Below are 18149 nucleotides of genomic sequence, written 5' to 3'. Positions count from 1 at the left end.
AGAGAGGTAATGCTGCTGCAGCTGAGATTAGGTCAAAGGTCATTTTACTGTACATCTGTTGATATATTAAGCAGTTATCATAAAATGTACAATGTTACTCTTTCCCATCATTGTTTAATATATTTTATGATACTTTAGTCCTTTCTCTTTAAAAAAAAAAAGTGTGAAAAAGTCAACACTGTATTCGAAACTGTTTCCTGCTTTGTAACCAACAAATCACTCAACATAGAAAGAAACTGTGTGTTTACTTTCACTGAGGCCAAGTAATTTACATTAAAGATGAATTTCACTACAGGACATCAACACCTGTAGGGATGGTGCTTAGGGAACGCTGAGAAACTTTGTTACATGACATAAAAGAATACAAACACAAAAATGCATGCATTTTCAAAAAGATTTGAATTCTCGGATATTGTAGCACAAAAATAAATAGAAACAGGGAAAAAGGTCAATGCAGAATAAAAGGATTTTCATGATCAGTTTGCCACAGCAGCATTTTGTGTCTTTTTTGGGGTCAGGTCACAGATTCTCAAGATTATCAGACACAATTTTATCCCGAGCTAAAGCAGCGTGAAGAAATATTCCACAACAAGTAAACTGATCCATGCCACCCACCATTTTTATCCTGAAGCCATAACTGGTTTCCATGAGAAACAAAAAAAAAAAAAAAAAAAAAGCAGGAAGAAAATGACTTTGCGTTTTCACTTAGGGAATTGCATGTAATGATTTTTCACATTTGCGAAGCTACATTTCTTGAAACCTTCCACCTTTTTATCTCAAAAGTGCAAAAGCCAGTTGTTAAAAATACATTCACAAAATCTCCGACTCTTGACAACACCAAACATCAAAACAGTTTTATCAATGCTCACAGCCAATGTTTTCAGATCACACACAGAGCGCACCGATGGTAAAAAAAAAAACAAAAAAAAACCACACAACTGTGTAAAAAACAAAACAAGAGAAAAACATGCAGTTAAATCATATATTATCGTTATATGATGGTGAATATGTATACAGCAACATTCAGGATTGCTACAAAATGATAAATGATACGTGACCTCTTTGTCCTGCTTCATTCATCCATATATGCAAACCAAAGATAAAATTGTTAATAAAGCCTTATGTAACGTGTACTTTATGTCTCGTGTTTTCTGAAATTTTCTGAAATCGTTCGTTTTTGAGTGAGAAAATGAGTTTCAAAGTATTGTAATTATTTAAGTGGCGTATTAAACATATTAAACATTCACTAGCAGGGGAAAGAAGTAAGTCTTTCATTTTTGTAAAAATGTGTTATGTATATGTATTGTCATTGAGCAAATAAGAACATCACCAGCCAACCCCCCTTATCTCTAAAAAAAAACAGCTTTTCGTGCACTCAGAAAACCTGTTTTCATCTTTGTGATAGTCCATTTTGCAGATGGTAATTAAAAATGTTTATTTAGCTTTTCAGCTTAAAAGTTAGGGCAATTTTATCAACGTATAATCATTCTGTATATTATACACTAACATTTAGTTGGTTTTCACTGGGATTGAGGGTATGAAAGACTGTAATCTGAGACGTAATGACTAAAGCTGTAAAACAGCCTAGACTTTAAAATGCTCTTCTGTGTTATCGTGAGGTATACGAAATTTAAACGCACTTGGATACGTGTATTTAGCAGGTATAGTTATATTAGTTGTATTTCACTCGTGTCTGCTGCTAGTCTTTATTTCTGTTTTAGGTCTTTGAAAGTTAAACTGTCGCCATATGAAGTAAACATATACATAAATAACACGCCAATAAAATTAAACTAGCTTCTCGCTCATAGAGGTGAGTGCACCCCATTTTACCAATAGAACCCCAAAGGATGTTGTGCACATGCGCGTTGTGCAATCTACCGGAGCGCGAGAGGTAGGGAAGGCAGTTCTAATGGCGGAGAATGTTCGGTCGCCTTTTGACTACCGGGAGCCACCGACCCTCGACAGCGACGGGGATGGAAGCAAACCGCCGCCACCACGGGGGTGAGTGAGACCGGCGAGCCTCCGGTTTGTGGCCGCGAGCGATCCTTTTTTCTCAGCGGAGATTTGTGAGCAAAATGCAACGCCGTAGACGCACGCGCCGTGCGCGTCTCTTTAGTTACCATTAGAAGCCCTTTTTTCGCGTGCATGATTTCAGCGTAATATTGCAGAAAACGGGGAATGGAAAGTGATTTTCGTTCAGCTGCGGGTTGCAGCTGGTGTGCCCGGCGAAGGTGCATCTCTCCCCCATCCAACCCGCTGTGCATTTAAGCGCCATCCTTTTATTTTTTGAGATTTTGACGGGACAGAAGTACCAACGTTAGCCGTTGGAAGCTAACGGGGCTAGCCGTGGTTTAGCATTAATGTTAGCATGTCCTCAACAGGAGCCGTCAGCTGTGTAACCCAGACTGTCAGTTATATCTCTTCCTCTCCTCGGTAACGTCAGTCATATGATTTCTTAGACTGAACGTATTATTCAAAGACAATGTCGTTCAGCTCTCAGCACTTCTCGAGTGCTCAGCTGCTGTAGATCATGACTCGTGGCTTGTGTGGTGTAAGTAAACAAAGTTGCTGACCGCGACCAAAATGCCCCCAAAAACACTTAACTGTCACCGTGCTCAGTGAATTAGGCACGCAGTGTTTTGCTAATCATGCTTCTTTTTTTTCTTTTTTTTGGTCATTTCCTTTTTACAGACTGACGTGATTGCTTAAAGGGGTGGGGCCATTTTTGATTAATAAGTGTAGTGTTAAGCCTCACAATAGCTGTGCAGTAGATCAGGGTTTGTTAATCCTCTCCAATGATCACCTCTTCTCTGCATTTTTATTAGTTAGCCACATGATGTAAATCCAGTAGTATTTGAGTAGACTGCATGAGATTATTTTTCCGTTGAATGCAATGATCTATTTGTTTGTAGAACAATAACTTAAACACAAATATGTCCCTATGAAGCTTATATGTTGTCTTATATTAAACTTATAGGGACATAATGCAAGAGATTTTCTGGGAAGTAGTTTGGAATTGGTCTCCAGCAGCTTTGACGCCATGCTTTTTTACGTGTGTGTGTGGGGGGGTTGTTTTAATACTCTTGGCACCATCTGCAGCACATGTTCACATCAGTGCTTAGCAGGTGGTGGTGCAGAGTCCAGAGGGGTCAGATAATTTCTAAATGGGCGACAACTACCACCGTGAGGACTTCCTGTTTCATTGAGGGTGCTGGCATAATTGTGCAGAATGAGTTGAGCCCTCTGAAGCTGTAGACCTACAATGTAATCTAATGTTCACGATGCGATTTTTAAAAAATCTGTTAGTTTTCAGTGTAAGGCCATTGCCGTTTTAATTTCACACAAACTAGCAGCAGCCACGAAATAATAGTTACGGTCCACCACCACAGCAAGCTGGGTATGTAAACTTCTAATGTGCATGGTAATTTGTGTAGTCACACTCCCAATGATTGCAAATTGTGTTTATCTTTCACAATCAATGAGTCTTTATCCAAACAATCAACACACTTTACCAGGCTGCCAGCATTTTAAAGGCAAAGTAACCTTTCCTGTAAGAAAAGAAATAATAATAAAAAAGAATAACATTCATAGTTTTTAATAGAGCAGGGCGATATGGCCAAAAATATTTATCACGATATATATTTGAAAATTTGCGATAACGATATAACTGACGATATAATTGATGCGAGACAAAATACAACTCCACAACATTACTAGCGCAAAAAGACAACCTTCCATTTATTTTCACTTAAACAAGAAGCTGGTTTTTATGTACATTAAAGCTTTATAAAAATGTAACAGTGCAAATGCAAATTCCTTGCTGAAAGTTTAACCAAAAGGCATTTCCAGTAGAAATGGGCTGACATATCCTGAGCATAACCATGTATAATATCCACTGAAGTTAAAAAGAGGTGCTTTGCAACATTAAACTGCAGTGTGCAGTACGCATTTTTCAGACCATAAGGTGCACGAAATTATAAGGCACATTAAGCGAAACAAAGCAGTCAGATAAATCAAACTTTATTAAACTCATTCTTCTTGCTTCCTCCACTTCTGTACCATTGATTCATTAATGTTGAATTCTCTGCAGCTGCTCTATTCCCATGTTGTTGCAGTATATTAATGACTAACCTCGTATTGTGGATGGATTATCTCAGTTGTTCTCCTGACTGAAGTTTGGTCCGTTTACAGTATCCTGCCATGCGATTGCATTTGTTTCTAACCATGAAGAACCTTCACGTTAACTTTTATAAGTGGAAAAGTGTTAGTGTTCGTCCTCCAGCTTCACTGTTTATGTTATGCTAACATAGCTGTGTCGCTAGCGATCACGTAGCACATCATTATATACCAGCTAGCCCAACTTCAGTAACCCTACAAACGTCACTGCTGTTTAGTTTCCTGTCTTCATTTATGTTGGAAGTGATAGCAGAGCTGTACGTTTGATTTTTTTCAGAAATCTCTCAGTCAGAACATGCTATATCATGCTAAGGTAACTAGCGAAACTAGCGAGCTAACTTCCGCTAGCTTCCTGCTAACTTCTAACTCCGTTAAATGTAATAACTTTTGTTTTCATGGATGCCTGGAAGTTAAACTTCATAGTTACACCTGGTAAAGCAGCAATGCTGATCGTTTTATTAAAGATGAAAGAATTTAGACAGTTTTTAACTCTAAGTGATGCTGCAGTGTTGTTTGACCTGAAGCATACGGAGTTTAGGACCCAGATTACTCCCAGATTTAAGAGCATCTTAGTCCGACAAATATGACAATAACAACGGCCGCTTGCATGTTCTGCAAAAAAATGTGCTTTGTTGTGTATCTGACGGACAAACACCAAACCAGTTCCACATCACTGAAGTTGCACCATTTTTACAAACCAATTCTGGTTCATCTGTTTCACTCAACAATCGGCCATGTGCGTATGAAAACAAAGGCACTGCGCATGCGCGTTTTACTCCCATTCTATCGCGATATTTCATTTTCCTATCGTTGCCTAACATTATACCGGTATTACCGTGAACGGTATAATATGGCCCAGCCCTAGTTTTTAATTAACGTTCAGACATATAGTCAGTGTTACATCCATCTACAAATATTATTTTGTGTGTAAATAATTGTATTTTTTTCACCATGTAGGTGAATTGAAGTCAAAGAGTCAATGTAACTGGGTTCATCGGAAGTGAACAGGTTCTCCATAGGTGAACTCTGATATAAGAGGTTATAAGTTTCTAATGTTTGTGAAATACATTAAAGATTTCTTTAGCAAATCACTAATTATATAGAAGTGTTATTTATAAAGACAGCAGTCAGTACAAACGTTACTGAACATATATGTTGTCCTGTAAAAACAAGTACACCTTTACGCCTTCCACGCCTCCTGACAACCGAGGATGCAAGTATCTTATAGTTTAACTCTTTTTGGGAAGTCCTGCCTATCTGAAGTTAAGAGGCCACCCGAACACATGAGATATCATTGGAAAGGCCAGGATGTCCTCCTTTGAGCACAGCAGAACTTTTCAGGGTAGCTCAAATAAGTCAAAAGATATAGACCAACAGAATGGCTCCTTTTTTTTTTTTTCCTCTCTGCATGATAATTGTATAAAATGACAGAAAAGGTTCTGGTAGCTTACTGCCCCGGGTGTCTTTAATCTATACAACATAGTGTTTGATTTTTTTTTCTTTTTAACCAAAGCCCGTCTATAACTGAAATGGAAGTAGTAGACCTGTTTTATTTAATCTGTAGTAGATAGCGGAGAAACATGAACTTCTGTCATTTAGTTGTTTATCTATGACTTAACCACCTTGGTGTAGTATGAATGATGATGGCGGTGGAGACTTTATCAATAGGAAAAGCTGAAAAAAGATTAAACATTACAGCTAAAAGGTCAAAATCTAAGCACTCCTTCACATTTTCTAAAGCGTTCCAGTGGGCCAGATTGGAGTCTGGTCAGTTCTGGCCCTGGGCTTTAACGTTTAACATCCTTGATCTACAGGCCTCAGTTAGCATGTTAAATATTAAAGTTCATGACAGTGAGCAATTAGAAAAAACTGAATAAGTATGGCTTGTTGGAAAAGGTTGCTAGGAGGAAGTCTGTTTTCTAAAAGGAACATGTTTACAAAGTTACATCTGAGCAAACCATAAGACTTCTGGAGCGATATCCTTTGGCTAGTTTAGACCAAAGTGCAGATGACCTCTTACCAGCTGTCAGCAGAGTGGTGGAGGGGTGATGATTTGGGTTTTCTGTGCAGCCACATAACTGAACAGCTTGTAGTCATTGAGTTAACCACGAGCTCTCTGTATACCAAAGTATTCTTTAGTCAGATGTGAGGCTATCTGTCTGACAGCTAAAGCTTGGCAGAAACTGGGTCGAGCAGCAGGACAGTGATCTCAATCACAGCAGCAAATCTACAACAGAATGACTGAAAAACAAAAGAATTGAGGTGCTGCGATGACCCAGTCAGAGTCCAGACCTCTACAAAACTGAAATACTGAAGCGAGACTCGAGCATAAACAAATGCCTCCAAACCACAATGAACTGAAGCTACGCTGTAAAGAAGGCTGGACCAAAATTCCTGATAAAATCATGGAGAACACAATTCCTTCAAGCTGAGGTGGTTCTTTAAGCTGTTCAATCATGGTGTTGTACTATATTAGAGTTTGTTTGGTTGTTGTTGTTTTTCTTTTTTAAACTACGTCAATCTCAAAATTCAATGCTAGTCATGCCAAACAAATTTAAATATGTTTGGTAGGGTTTAGTACAATTTTCTGTGATACTTGTATGTATTTGTGTTTTTAAAGCATTTGTTAGATCACAATATCTAAACTTTGGGCATTTGATGAGACAGATTACTGATTCAGTACCAGTGTTGAGCTAGTACAATATATTCCTCATTGAGGAGACTGGGGATATTTCAATGTATGTGATGACATCAGGCTTGACTTAAACACTGCATTCCTAACTTTATAAAACAAAATGTAGAAAATTGAATATTTATTAGTAAAAGAATTATCGAAAGCACACATTTTATTTTTATTATTAACCTAATTTATTAGAACTGGTCTCATTTCAGCTCAGCTGTAAAGATTTTACCACATCCTCTTGCCACTTAAAGTCAGACTAGTTTACTCTTTTCCCTGCTGACACTGTGAGTGCACCTGCTTTCTCTCACACACACACACACACACACACACACACACACACACACACACACACACACACACACATATGTAGAGTAGAGCTGAGATGTATTAACATGAAGTTGACAACTAAATATTAAGTTACAGTAAATGCAATATAAAAAAAATTCCACACGGATGTTGCATCAACATAACGAGAGTGACAGCGAGTCAGAGCGCGAGAGAAAGAGAGGTGCTGACAGGGAAAGTGTTGACATCAGTCGTGCCAGCTCGCTCAGCCACAATTTGTGGTTAAGTTACAAATGCTGTTGGCTGCACCAGCAGCAGACTGTTTCCTGTTAGCTTCCTTCTTTCCTTGTTTGCTCTCCCACTAGCAGGTGGTGCACTGATGTAGATGTGCAGTGTAGTAAATGCATAAAGTCACAGAATCCATTTTTAATAGATCAACCCACCACTGAAGTTTCTAGATCCTGCTCTAGTCCTCATCATATATCCCAAAAAATTTTTTTAAAGTCACAAGTTTAAAATGGTTTTCTTATCACTTTTTACCACCGTGACTAGTTAAGTAGGTCATCCACGTGAGCATACACCTGTATTGCTTTGCTGCAGGTACACATGATCACTTTGTTTGCTCTGCGATCCATTCCCGTGTTTATACAAAGTCTTCATGTGAGTGTGCTGGGTTTTTTTGTTTGTTTGTTTTCTAAATGAAGACCTGACTTTGTTTCTACAGCCGTGTGTGTGGGAGGAAAAGGAAGGGAACACCTGTAAAGGTGTGTGACCGAGCATATGTGACAGAAGATGAAGAGGAGGAGAGCATGTCAGAGCACAGCTACAGCCCCGGTAAATGTGAAGACTCACTCAATGTGTTTGCCACCTGGTGTTGATGTGTTTTTGTCCACTGATACCTAGGTGAGAGAAAGAAAATGTTACTTTCCAAACCTGTGAAGTGATAACAAGTGTGAGTGGAGCTATTATGCTAATTTCCAACTCAGATGACCCAGTATATAACAGCTTGTTTCAATCTGTTTTCTTTTACTTTAAAGGCAACCTCCATTTACTGCTACTTTCTTTTTTCTTTTCTTGCTGATTGGATGTCCCTCAATTTTTAGCAGCAAGTGGGTGGGGATTCTGTATCCACAACCAAAGCTATGTAGCTGAGAGGACCTTGTTATGGATAGCCTTTAACGGCATACAGAGCCAAGCATAAAAAAAAAAACAAGCTTCAGGGTCGTTCTGAGCTCATGCAGACCTGAAGTTTTGAAACTTGCCATGCTTAATAAACGAATTCACCATTTTAACATTGTGTATATATGGGAAAAGGAATATGGAGAAGCATAATGGGTCCTATTTAAAACGTTTACTCTGTCCCAGGTGATGGCCAGTACCCTGAGGGTGCAGAAGACCGCCTCCCTCCACCGGGGAGTCCCTACTACCTGCCTGACCCCACTCAGCTCTGGTAAGTAGGACCCTCACCACTTTGCTCAGATGATCTTTGAGGGGAAAAAAAGACTCATGTGGAGCTAGCCACACCTGCGAGCTAGCGCAGTGTCACAGAAAAGGAAAGTTAATTCTGTAGGCAGAAAGTTTCAAGAGAGGTGCTAAATTGAGTTTGTTTTTTCGCTGACGAAAAAGCAAGGCTCCTACATTCATCAACCTCAGAACATTCATATGTGCTTTTCATTGTCATTTTGAAACCACACACATGTAAAGACGTGGAGCCACGTAGGGGTACAGAGGCTTCAGAAAGTCACTGAAATGGAAAAGAGGCAGAGAGCTGCAACTTTCTGGTTCAACTGTAAAGGAAAGTTTCATTATATGAAAGGAAATTGCTAAGTTGGTTAGGCCATTCAGATGGTGATTTTACACCAAAAAAACCAAACTGTGAGGTTGATGATTTGTAAGTTTTTATGTGCATCCATGTGTTTTGCTTTTTTTGAAATTTCCCACTGAATGATAGTAATGTTCAGGCCTGTGAAGCAAGCAGTGTACCTGTATAAATTAGAGATGGACCGATCCGATATTACGTATCGGTATCGGTCCGATACTGACCTAAATTACTGGATCGGATATCGGAGAAAAATAAAAAATGTAATCCGATCCATTAAATATCACGAAAGCACCTCACAAAACTTGCAACACGCCGTAACTCACCTCAGAACGTTAGCACTCGGAGTAGTATGCATCACGTGATAGAGCGGCTGTGGCATGCGGGACCTGTCGGTGGTCTGGATAGCATGTGGAGCTTCGCTAGCAACCCGGCATTTCATCTCCGACAAAGTTATCCCGAGAGAAGTAAAGCAAGTGTGTAAGTCCATCTCTGAATGTAAAGCATTCCTGCGTTAAGCTTAACGAGCGACTGCCTCTCCTGCTGCTACTTCAATCATGAAACTGCTTAATGATCAGCTGATCGGCTTTTCTGTCGCGAGTCCGTCTCTCTTGTTTGTTTTTGGCCCACTTTGCACCAGAAAGAGGAAACCAGCGGCTGAACAACAGCAGCACGTTTAAGCTTGATCAGCTGTTGTTAGAATTTATTTATTATTACTTTCTACTCGAGGATCTTTTTCTACGTAGCTGACGCTGGTAACTGTGCAGGGGCGGATCTAGCAAAGTTTAGCCAGGGGGGGCCGATAGGGCATTAACAGGGAAAAGGGGGCACAAAGACATACTTTTCTTTCTTATTCTCATTTAAAATGTCTCGCTTTTAATAAATAATTATCTGACACCCAAAGTTTTAATTTGATGCAAAATGAATAGAAGTCCATTACTGTATATAGTGACTATTAAGTCTAATATATATACCCTAGTAAGCTATAGTACTTTTTCCTATGTGAAGGTACCATCTGTGCAGTCTGCAATTTTGTTGAAGAAAGATGTTGAATCTATTTAATATTTCTTGAAAAATAATTGATTTCTGTGCATTTTTTTTCACACTGCATCAAATTAAAGTTGATTACGTCGATTAAGCATCATGAGGTGGAGCGTGAGAGGTGGTTCCCTATTTTTTATTTATTTATTTTTGTTGTTGCTGGGAGTTGGAACCCTATTAGTTAGGCTGCTTAATATTTACGCTAAGTACTCTTTAAAATACCAGAATAGGGAGGATGGTGTAGGTTTAAGTTTATTAGATTGATCAGTATTGCTGAACTATGAAATATTTTTTTTTGCATAAAGGTATAACAGAATAGCTTTAGTGTAGTTGTTGTTTTAAACTTGAGTATGAACTTATACAAAATGCAGCAAGATATTTAAAAAACAGTTTTGTTGATTAAAAAACACTATATCGGATTCATATCAGTATCGGCAGATATCCAAATTTATGATATCGGTATCGGACATAAAAAAGTGGTATCGTGCCATCTCTAGTATAAATATAACTGCAGAGAAAAAATAACTAAACTGGCTTTAGCATAAACATGTGACTGATTTTTATTAATGCACCACACTCCCAGCAGATACCATATTCATGTTGAAGCAGGTTGGTTTTATTGTGGCCTTCTTGTAAAACACTTTCGGTTGATTAACTGGAGTAATGGCTAAGCAGGGCTCTAGAGTGCGACCAATTTGGTCACAAATACGACCAAATTTTTCAGTGGTGCGACTAAAAAAAAAAAAATATTTGGTTGCACCTGTGAGACCAACTGTTCGGGTAGGGAAAAAAAAAAAAAAAAAAAATCTGCAACCTTCCCTGTGGTCAACAACAGACACACATTATGCCCCTATCGTGGACTAAACCAATCAGAGATAGTAAGGGGCAGGACCTCTCTGATTGGCCGTGGTCCAGTTGAAAGTGCAGGTGGAAGTGGGAGGTGAGTAGCTTGAATAAAGCGATATCAATTCATTAAATCCTGAATCGACTTTTAAATATAACTGTGTTTTGCCAGAAACGCCAGATTCTCAGATTAAAGCTCACAAAACCATTTCAACAACAACCAAACAGCAAATGAGAGCAGGTACACGGATTCCACAGAAAGACGTAAACACAGAACGGACCGACGCATCAGAATCAACTTTGTCTTTCTCGGCTTTCTCACCCGACGGCCCGTAGACGGACACGCTGTCGGAGCTTGCGGTTCTGATGCGTCCGGTCCGCGCTGTGATTACGTCTTTTTGTGCTGATTCTGAGCTGCAGGTTTTGTCTCTCTCCAACCAAAATTCACCGAGCCAGCAGCAAAAGAAGCAGCAAACTGCGCTTCACATTTGATCAATGTCGTCGTGAATTTTGCTGTTTTGCTTCCACGACTATTAAAATCACACTCCATGCACAGCTAGCTCTCTCTCTGTACTTCAAGAACAGTTTCCCGTCTCCAATCTCTGTTTTCTGTATTATTCATTCGCTTATTACCCACCAGTCTACCGTTGTTTACAGCGCTGCTGTCTTTTCTTTTCTTTTTCTTTTTTTCACTTAAATGACCTCGGACAAGAAAGCCTATTTTTTCTGTTGTTCAATACTGAAGAAATTTAAACTTTATATGCAGAACATTGTAGAATATTTTTAAGGTTATCTGCTATAAAAAGCCAGACCAGGAAAATCTCCTTCATGTTTTTCTGTGTTTTATTCTCAGTTACTTTCACACAAAGGCATCTGCTGTGATGCTCACAATTCTGATGAAGTCAGTACTGATAAATGATCAGAGTTATAATATTTCTGACTATCTGAGGCTAAATTGAATCGAATCGGGACTTTGAAAACCGGAATCAAATGGATTATAGAAATCAGTGATGATACCCAGCCCTAGTGAGCAGCCTAGGCACGACAGAAGTGGATGTAGCTGTAATAGGAAAAGAACTATTGCTAACTTTTCTGTTAAGTTAAGGCCTGATCCTTCTGAAATTCATAGCCAGTGCTCTGACACGGTGTCATCAATCTTTGAATGCTGAAAAAGCACAGTGTATCCAGAAAAACACATTATATTATATAAATTATTATAAAATTTGTGTGCGCCTAACTTTTGTGCCGGTACGCCTAACTTTTTAAAGTTAGGCGTACCAGTACACCCATGGCAAAAAGTTAGTCTAGAGCCCTGCTAAGACTTGTTGAATTGTTTTGATTTGTTCAAGCCTTTATGTGGACCACTTGTGTTTAAATCAAGTTTGACATCATGTTTTCTAGTGTGCCAGAGTTGGGGGAGGAGGGGGGAAGTGGTGTTCGAGGACCCGTGCTCTTCCACCCTCCGCCAAACTGCCGGATTCGAGAAGTCCACTGCGGAACCCAGGTGCGATTAGTTGTCATAGCGATCCGAGACATCGCCAAAGGGGAGGAGATCACAGTGGACTACAGCCTAACGGACTGGGGCGAGAATGCAATGGTGAGTTACCAACTGATGGAAACGTGACATGTTTGGTGTTATTCTGTATTTGTCTCTGGCATGAAAAGATAAAAGCTCAACTGCGACTAGAGCCTTCTAAGAGTTTTCCTTACAATTGTTCTGTGTCATAGACCCCTGTTGCTATGAGGTGACAGTCCACCAATGCATAATCAAGCTTTAAGCCCTAATGCTAAAAGCTACAGATGGTAGCTGTGTGGGGAATTATTTTCCCGTTCATAAACGTGACTGTGTCCTCAGTAGGATCCAGGAGACTCTCAAATGGGCACTGCAGACAGAATGAAGTTTGAAACGATTGAGAGACACACATGAGGACTTTTTTCTTTTTGATTTTTGCCTGTGAACTAAAAAAAAAATACATCTTTTATTTTTTTTTAATCTGTCCATTTAGGAGGAAGAGGCTGGCCCCCACCCACTATCGCTCTCTGTTTCTGATTACCTTACCCCCTCGTGGTCATTATCGCCCTCTTCCTCCCCACTCACCCACTCTGAACCCAGTGACTCAGACCGGGAGGAGGATGAAGAGGAGGAAGATGATGACGACGACGACGATGATGAAGAAGAGGAAATGGAAGAGATAAGGGGTCGAATGCTTCGGCGCCGCAAGAAACGCAAGTTGCCTGCGGCGGTCAATTCGAAGAAGAAGAATAATGCGCCCACTTCTTCCAGAGGACCTGGGCGCCCCTGCTCCTCCTTCTCCCGCCCGACACCTGTTGCACCCCCACCTAGATCCCAGCCCGCAGTCAGTTCTCTGACACCCCCAACCACTAACATAAACAATAACATCAACATAAACATCGGCAGTTCTAGTAGTCCCACGGTGAGCCGGCGGCAGCACTGCCCGTACTGCGGCCGGCACTACCGATCCCTGGCACGCCACCTGGAGAAGCACCACGCCAACCAACCGGAAGTCAGAACAGCCATGGAGCTGGCTCACCTCCACACGCACAGCTCTTCAAATGGCAGCGCCTCGCAACCCCACCCCTCTTCATCCTCCACCTCTGCTACTCACAGTCATTCCTTCGCAGTCCCTCAGTCGTCCTCCTCCAACCCAACTCCCCCATCTCTCTTCCCCAGGGAGAGGGAATCACCTGCCACCCGTTCGAGCACAGGCGCCGTCTCGTTCTCCCTTTCGCTTTCACCAAATGCTTCGGCTCAGCCTGCAGCTGCTAAGAAAGCACCCAGCTTACCACTGCCCGCTACAAAACCCCCAGCACCCCCGATGGTGCCCCGGGTAAAGAGTCCGTCACCTCCGCCACTGTCTACCCCCAGAAGGGGCCGGAGGATGAAGAAAGAAAAGCATGAAGAACAGCAAAAAGTCGAAGTGGAGAGTCCAAGAAATCAAGAGGAGTTAGTTCCACCTCCTACACCGGACCCAGACATCGATCCAGATGAAGAGCTGGAGCTGAGCGCGGAAGGGGAGGACGATGCACCTGAAGAGAAGAATGGAGAGATTGTAAGGTGTGGTGAATTATTGTCTTTTTTCTGCTCTGCTGTATCTGAGTGTTTTTATGTTTGAGGTTTTTTGAAAGTTGGTTGAGATTCAACTGTTAATTTAAAAGCATGTTTCTCTTTCTTCCCTTTCCAGCACACACAGACATCACATGTCTCCACTACTCTCCTCCCTTTCTTGCCTGGTCCTGTATCTCCGTCGTCAGCAGCACTCCTCCTTCCTTTCTTTGACTCGTTCTCCTCATTCTGCCGAGGCCTGGCGCCTGCTCTGCCACTCCAGCCTCTCTCTGCTCATCCTCTACAATCGCCACCGAGAATGCGAGGTGGCCAAGCTCACTATCCAGGACTACCGTAACCGCATCACCCCTCAGCCCAACGCCAGCAACAGCTCCCCTTCTGGCATGGAAGCTTTCCTGTCCCCCTTTGAGCGCCAGGTCTTGTGTCATCTCCCACGGGCTGGTGTCTTAGGCAAGCGAGGGCGCATTCAGCCACTAATTCTCCCGCCACACTGCGAATCCTGCCTCGACCTGCTTCTTCGAACCAGCCCCAACGTAGGGGTGGACCCAGAGAGCCCCTACGTCTTCTCCCGGCCCTACCACTCCCCTGCTACCCCACTCCGTGGCACAGACCTCCTGAGAAACCTGGCTCGAGCCAGTGGTGCTAAAAACCCCGGAGCATTAACGGCAACACGAGTGCGGCGACAGGTTGCCATCCTTACCCAGCTGCTACTGCTGGAGGAGGGTGACACCCAGGGAGGAGCCATCAAACGGCTGGAGGACTTCCTGGAGCACGAGTACCACGTGATCCAGAACTGCTCCACTATCATACGAGACCCAGCACTGATGGGTCGTGTGGGTCGAGTCGTTCTCTATGGAGAGAGGGAGGGAGTGCTTTTCAGAGGGATGAGCCTGCAGCACATCTGCCTCGAGTTGGACGGTAAGGAAACCCTTAATTTTTTTTCTATTCAGTAGAAATGATTGAGTGTTTGAGGAGTGTTTGCCCATCAACGTCTATTTAATGCATGAATTTCTGTCTTCCTTTTTTTTTCTTTTCTTTTTTAAATTTTTTTTTAGAAAGTTCGGTGAACCCTAATTTCACCGGTTAAGAGTGCAGCTTTCATGGATTTAAAACAAACTAGTGCAGCTAGATGGCACTAGAGGTTAATATGAAACTTGGCGGGGGAGGGGGGGTTGTTTTTTAAACAAGGGTAAAGAATTGTCAGTGTGTTTGAGTGACTCAGGGAAATGTAGTGTGCTCATTGAATAAAATAAGAGTATCAATGGAACTCCGGCTCATCTTTAAAAAATGAGCATCAGCCAGCTGCTGGTTAGCTTTGCTTTGCATAAAATCAACAGGGAAAACGATTAGCCAGTCATTATGCTATGTTATGCTAAATCAAACACCTGCTGGCTGGCTCATTTTAAAAACTTGAATAATGTAAATTGTAGTTCTAAAAATGCAAAGTAGTTACTGAAATTTCATTTTTAAAATGTATTCAGTTATTTTCATGCAACATTATTTAAATACTGTAGTCTCCAATTTAAACTGCAACACACCCATGAGAGGAAGTTTACAAATCCGAGACCCATTTTAAGCCCTCGAGAAAAAACTTCATCATTTTGTCTGAGAAGAACATTTTACAACTTTGAACTTATTTATTACCATTTGAAGTAACATTAACCGTGTGGTTGAACAGTTTTGCTTTGCTAGTACGTTTGGATAACTAACCTCTGTTTGATCTCTTTTCATGCAGTCATGTCTGGCAACTCGGCAGATTCCTTCTCAGAAGATTCTGAGGCAGAGGAAGTGAAAGAGGAAATTAAAGAGAAGACAGAGGTCACGGTGAAAAAGAAGGGACCGGGCCGACCTCCGCGGAAGAAAAAGGCGCCCGTTCCATCACCTGTCGTCAGCCCGTCTTTAGCTAATGCCCATAAGAGAAGAAACATTCCACCTAAATCAGGTAAAATCTGTCATCATTAGTGCGTGACCTCACAAACATCTGTGTTAATACTTCAGTCATTAAACCGTGTCACTCCTCTGCCTCGGTCACACAGGGAAGCGCGGCGTCCTGAAGCGTCCCTGGTCAGAAGCCGAGCGTGTAGCAGTGGAGACTCACCTGAAGAGAAACCTCATGGAACTGCGCGTCCCTGCGAAGGCGGACTGCGAACGATGCCTCGAACTCTGCCCTCTGTTGGTGAGCAACCAGCGAGACTGGAGGGCGATCAAGTTCTACGTCCACAACCGCATCCAGCTGCTGAAGAAGCAGGGGAGGAGGGAGAGCGCGGCTGCAGTCTGCTAGGGCCGAGCGCTAGCAGGACAGATATCATAATGTAAAAACCACCAGCAATCACAATGAAGAGGAAAAACTCTAGATCACGATCGGACGCAGTTTCTCTTTCCCCTTTATTTTTATTTTATTTTTTACATGGGTGCCGTACTCTGAAGTATAGCTGCATTCCCCGTCTCTGGTCATATGGGAGTAGTGTAATAACAATGAGTAAGCTAAGAAGACAGATGGGTTACTCCAGTTAAGGATGATGAGTGTACTCGGTGTTGCGGATGCCCGGTGTCTCTTTTTTTTTTTTTTTTTTTTTAAATGTCTTCAAGCGGTTGTACAAAAATGTACTTTTGTGTGAATATGCATTGAAACACAACGAATGATTTTTTTTTTTGTATTATTTTATTATTATTTTTTTATGTCATTTTGCTTTACTACAAAACAGTGGCAAGCGAGTGAGTGTAACGGAGAGAGAGAAGAAACAAGCAACAAAGGTCTGTGACTACAGCAGTTAGTCCTTGGTCCAGCATTTCTTTCCACTGAAGGCTGAAGACCAAACATGAATGTGTAAAGCTTTGGAAGAAGAAACCAGTGGTTCTGATCTTTATAACTAGACTACATGTCATGTGAAAAAAATGTATGAAACTGTATAGTTTGTGTTTGATACTGACTGACGTTGTTCTCCCAACTCATGGCTCCCACATGAAGAGTGTATTAAAGTATTCTTCAAAATCTCGGACCATGATGCACCTGTGAAGTGTTTTTTGCAAACCTCTGTACCATGATCATAGTCGAACTAGTATGTATCAAGGCACGCCTGAATTTATTGCGTAACATAATTTAAAAAAAATAATTGTATTTCAAAATCAACAAATGGTCTTATTCACAATGTAAATACTTACTAATCTATCAAAGTATGCAGTAGTGATTACAAAGTATTGTGTTATTGTGTACATACTGTAAATACTATCTGTACTTATTAAAGTGTATGACATTTTGCTGTGTTTTCGTAAACTGGTTTGTGTAAGCTGAAGACAAGAAAAATGAAATGACAAATTTTCTCATCCTGTATCGATTTTGTTTATTTAAAAAAAAAAAAAGAGGCAGCTCTGCAAAATGTCAACATTATCAAACAAAATGCACATCAATCTTTTACATTGTTTTACAAACACAACGAAAAATATCAGAGCTTTGCAGTACACAAACAACATGTTGTCAGGTACACTGCTTTCTGATTAGTATTCAAAATGCATGCTAATTACTGTAATGCTTAATTCAGAGTATTTGAAAGGCTATTCTATTTACATATGCATACCATCAAAACTTGACAACAATACAAAGACCACTACAGTAGTGACCCATCACAAAATTTAAAATGGAAAGTGATCTAACACATCAGTACACCCTCACCCCCACACCAAAAAAGAAACTTAAAAATGGTCATGTGATGCTAACAAATCTTATAGCTACTGCACAAGCAACACATGTCCTAATCACAGTATAAATAAAACGAGATGGTGTTATTGGCATACAAATACACTCGGTATACAAAGTAAAACACGCAACATCCAACATTGGTTCCACATTAAGACGAGAGGGGTTTGAGAACAACTGTAAAACTAACCAAGCCACAGACACTGCTGCAATCACAGTATCCTACACACTTGGGTATAAGAAGAAGGTACTGAGTGATACTAACTACTATGTACAGATCTGTGGTATTCTCCAGGATCAATTATTGTGCTCTGTGTTACCACAGGGTCAGCTTTGTCAACAACCACAGTAATCATTGCATCACTGAAACACTGTCAGATACTGATGGCTGGATGTGTAGTGTTCTCTGTTTGTATTAATATTTTTGGTAGTATTTTACTATTTTGTCGTATTTTTGGTTTGTAACAGTGATAAACTATCAATGATCAGTTATTGATAAGCTAACCCTGTGGTATTTGTGTTA

At 40.9% G+C, this 18149-nt stretch overlaps 1 protein-coding gene across 1 annotated transcript; it reads left to right on the top strand.

The window, feature by feature from the left end:
• The first annotated feature begins 1841 nt into the window (after window positions 1-1841).
• LOC113018670 (uncharacterized) lies at window positions 1842-17189 on the top strand. The gene is made up of 8 exons (XM_026161970.2): window positions 1842-2001; window positions 7869-7978; window positions 8510-8594; window positions 12249-12444; window positions 12854-13923; window positions 14051-14850; window positions 15668-15874; window positions 15969-17189. The coding sequence occupies exons 1-8, from the start codon at window positions 1859-1861 to the stop codon at window positions 16211-16213; spliced, it is 2856 nt and encodes a 951-aa protein (XP_026017755.1). The 5' UTR covers window positions 1842-1858; the 3' UTR covers window positions 16214-17189.
• The last annotated feature ends 960 nt before the right edge of the window (window positions 17190-18149 follow it).

This window comes from Astatotilapia calliptera, chromosome 3, assembly GCF_964374335.1.
Source record: "Astatotilapia calliptera chromosome 3, fAstCal68.1, whole genome shotgun sequence".
In the NCBI taxonomy this organism is placed as follows: Eukaryota; Metazoa; Chordata; class Actinopteri; order Cichliformes; family Cichlidae; genus Astatotilapia; species Astatotilapia calliptera.
Note: the sequence above shows the minus strand (reverse complement) of the source record. Positions and strands in the feature narration are given on the sequence as shown.

Bases quoted from the DNA above. Each gene is read 5' to 3' on its own strand.
- LOC113018670 (XM_026161970.2), top strand. From the start codon at position 1,859: ATGCGCGTTGTGCAATCTACCGGAGCGCGAGAGGTAGGGAAGGCAGTT. The intron at 2,002-7,868 runs GTGAGTGAGACC...TTGTTTCTACAG, and splicing joins AAACCGCCGCCACCACGGGG to CCGTGTGTGTGGGAGGAAAA. The intron at 13,924-14,050 runs GTGTGGTGAATT...TTCCCTTTCCAG, and splicing joins AAGAATGGAGAGATTGTAAG to CACACACAGACATCACATGT.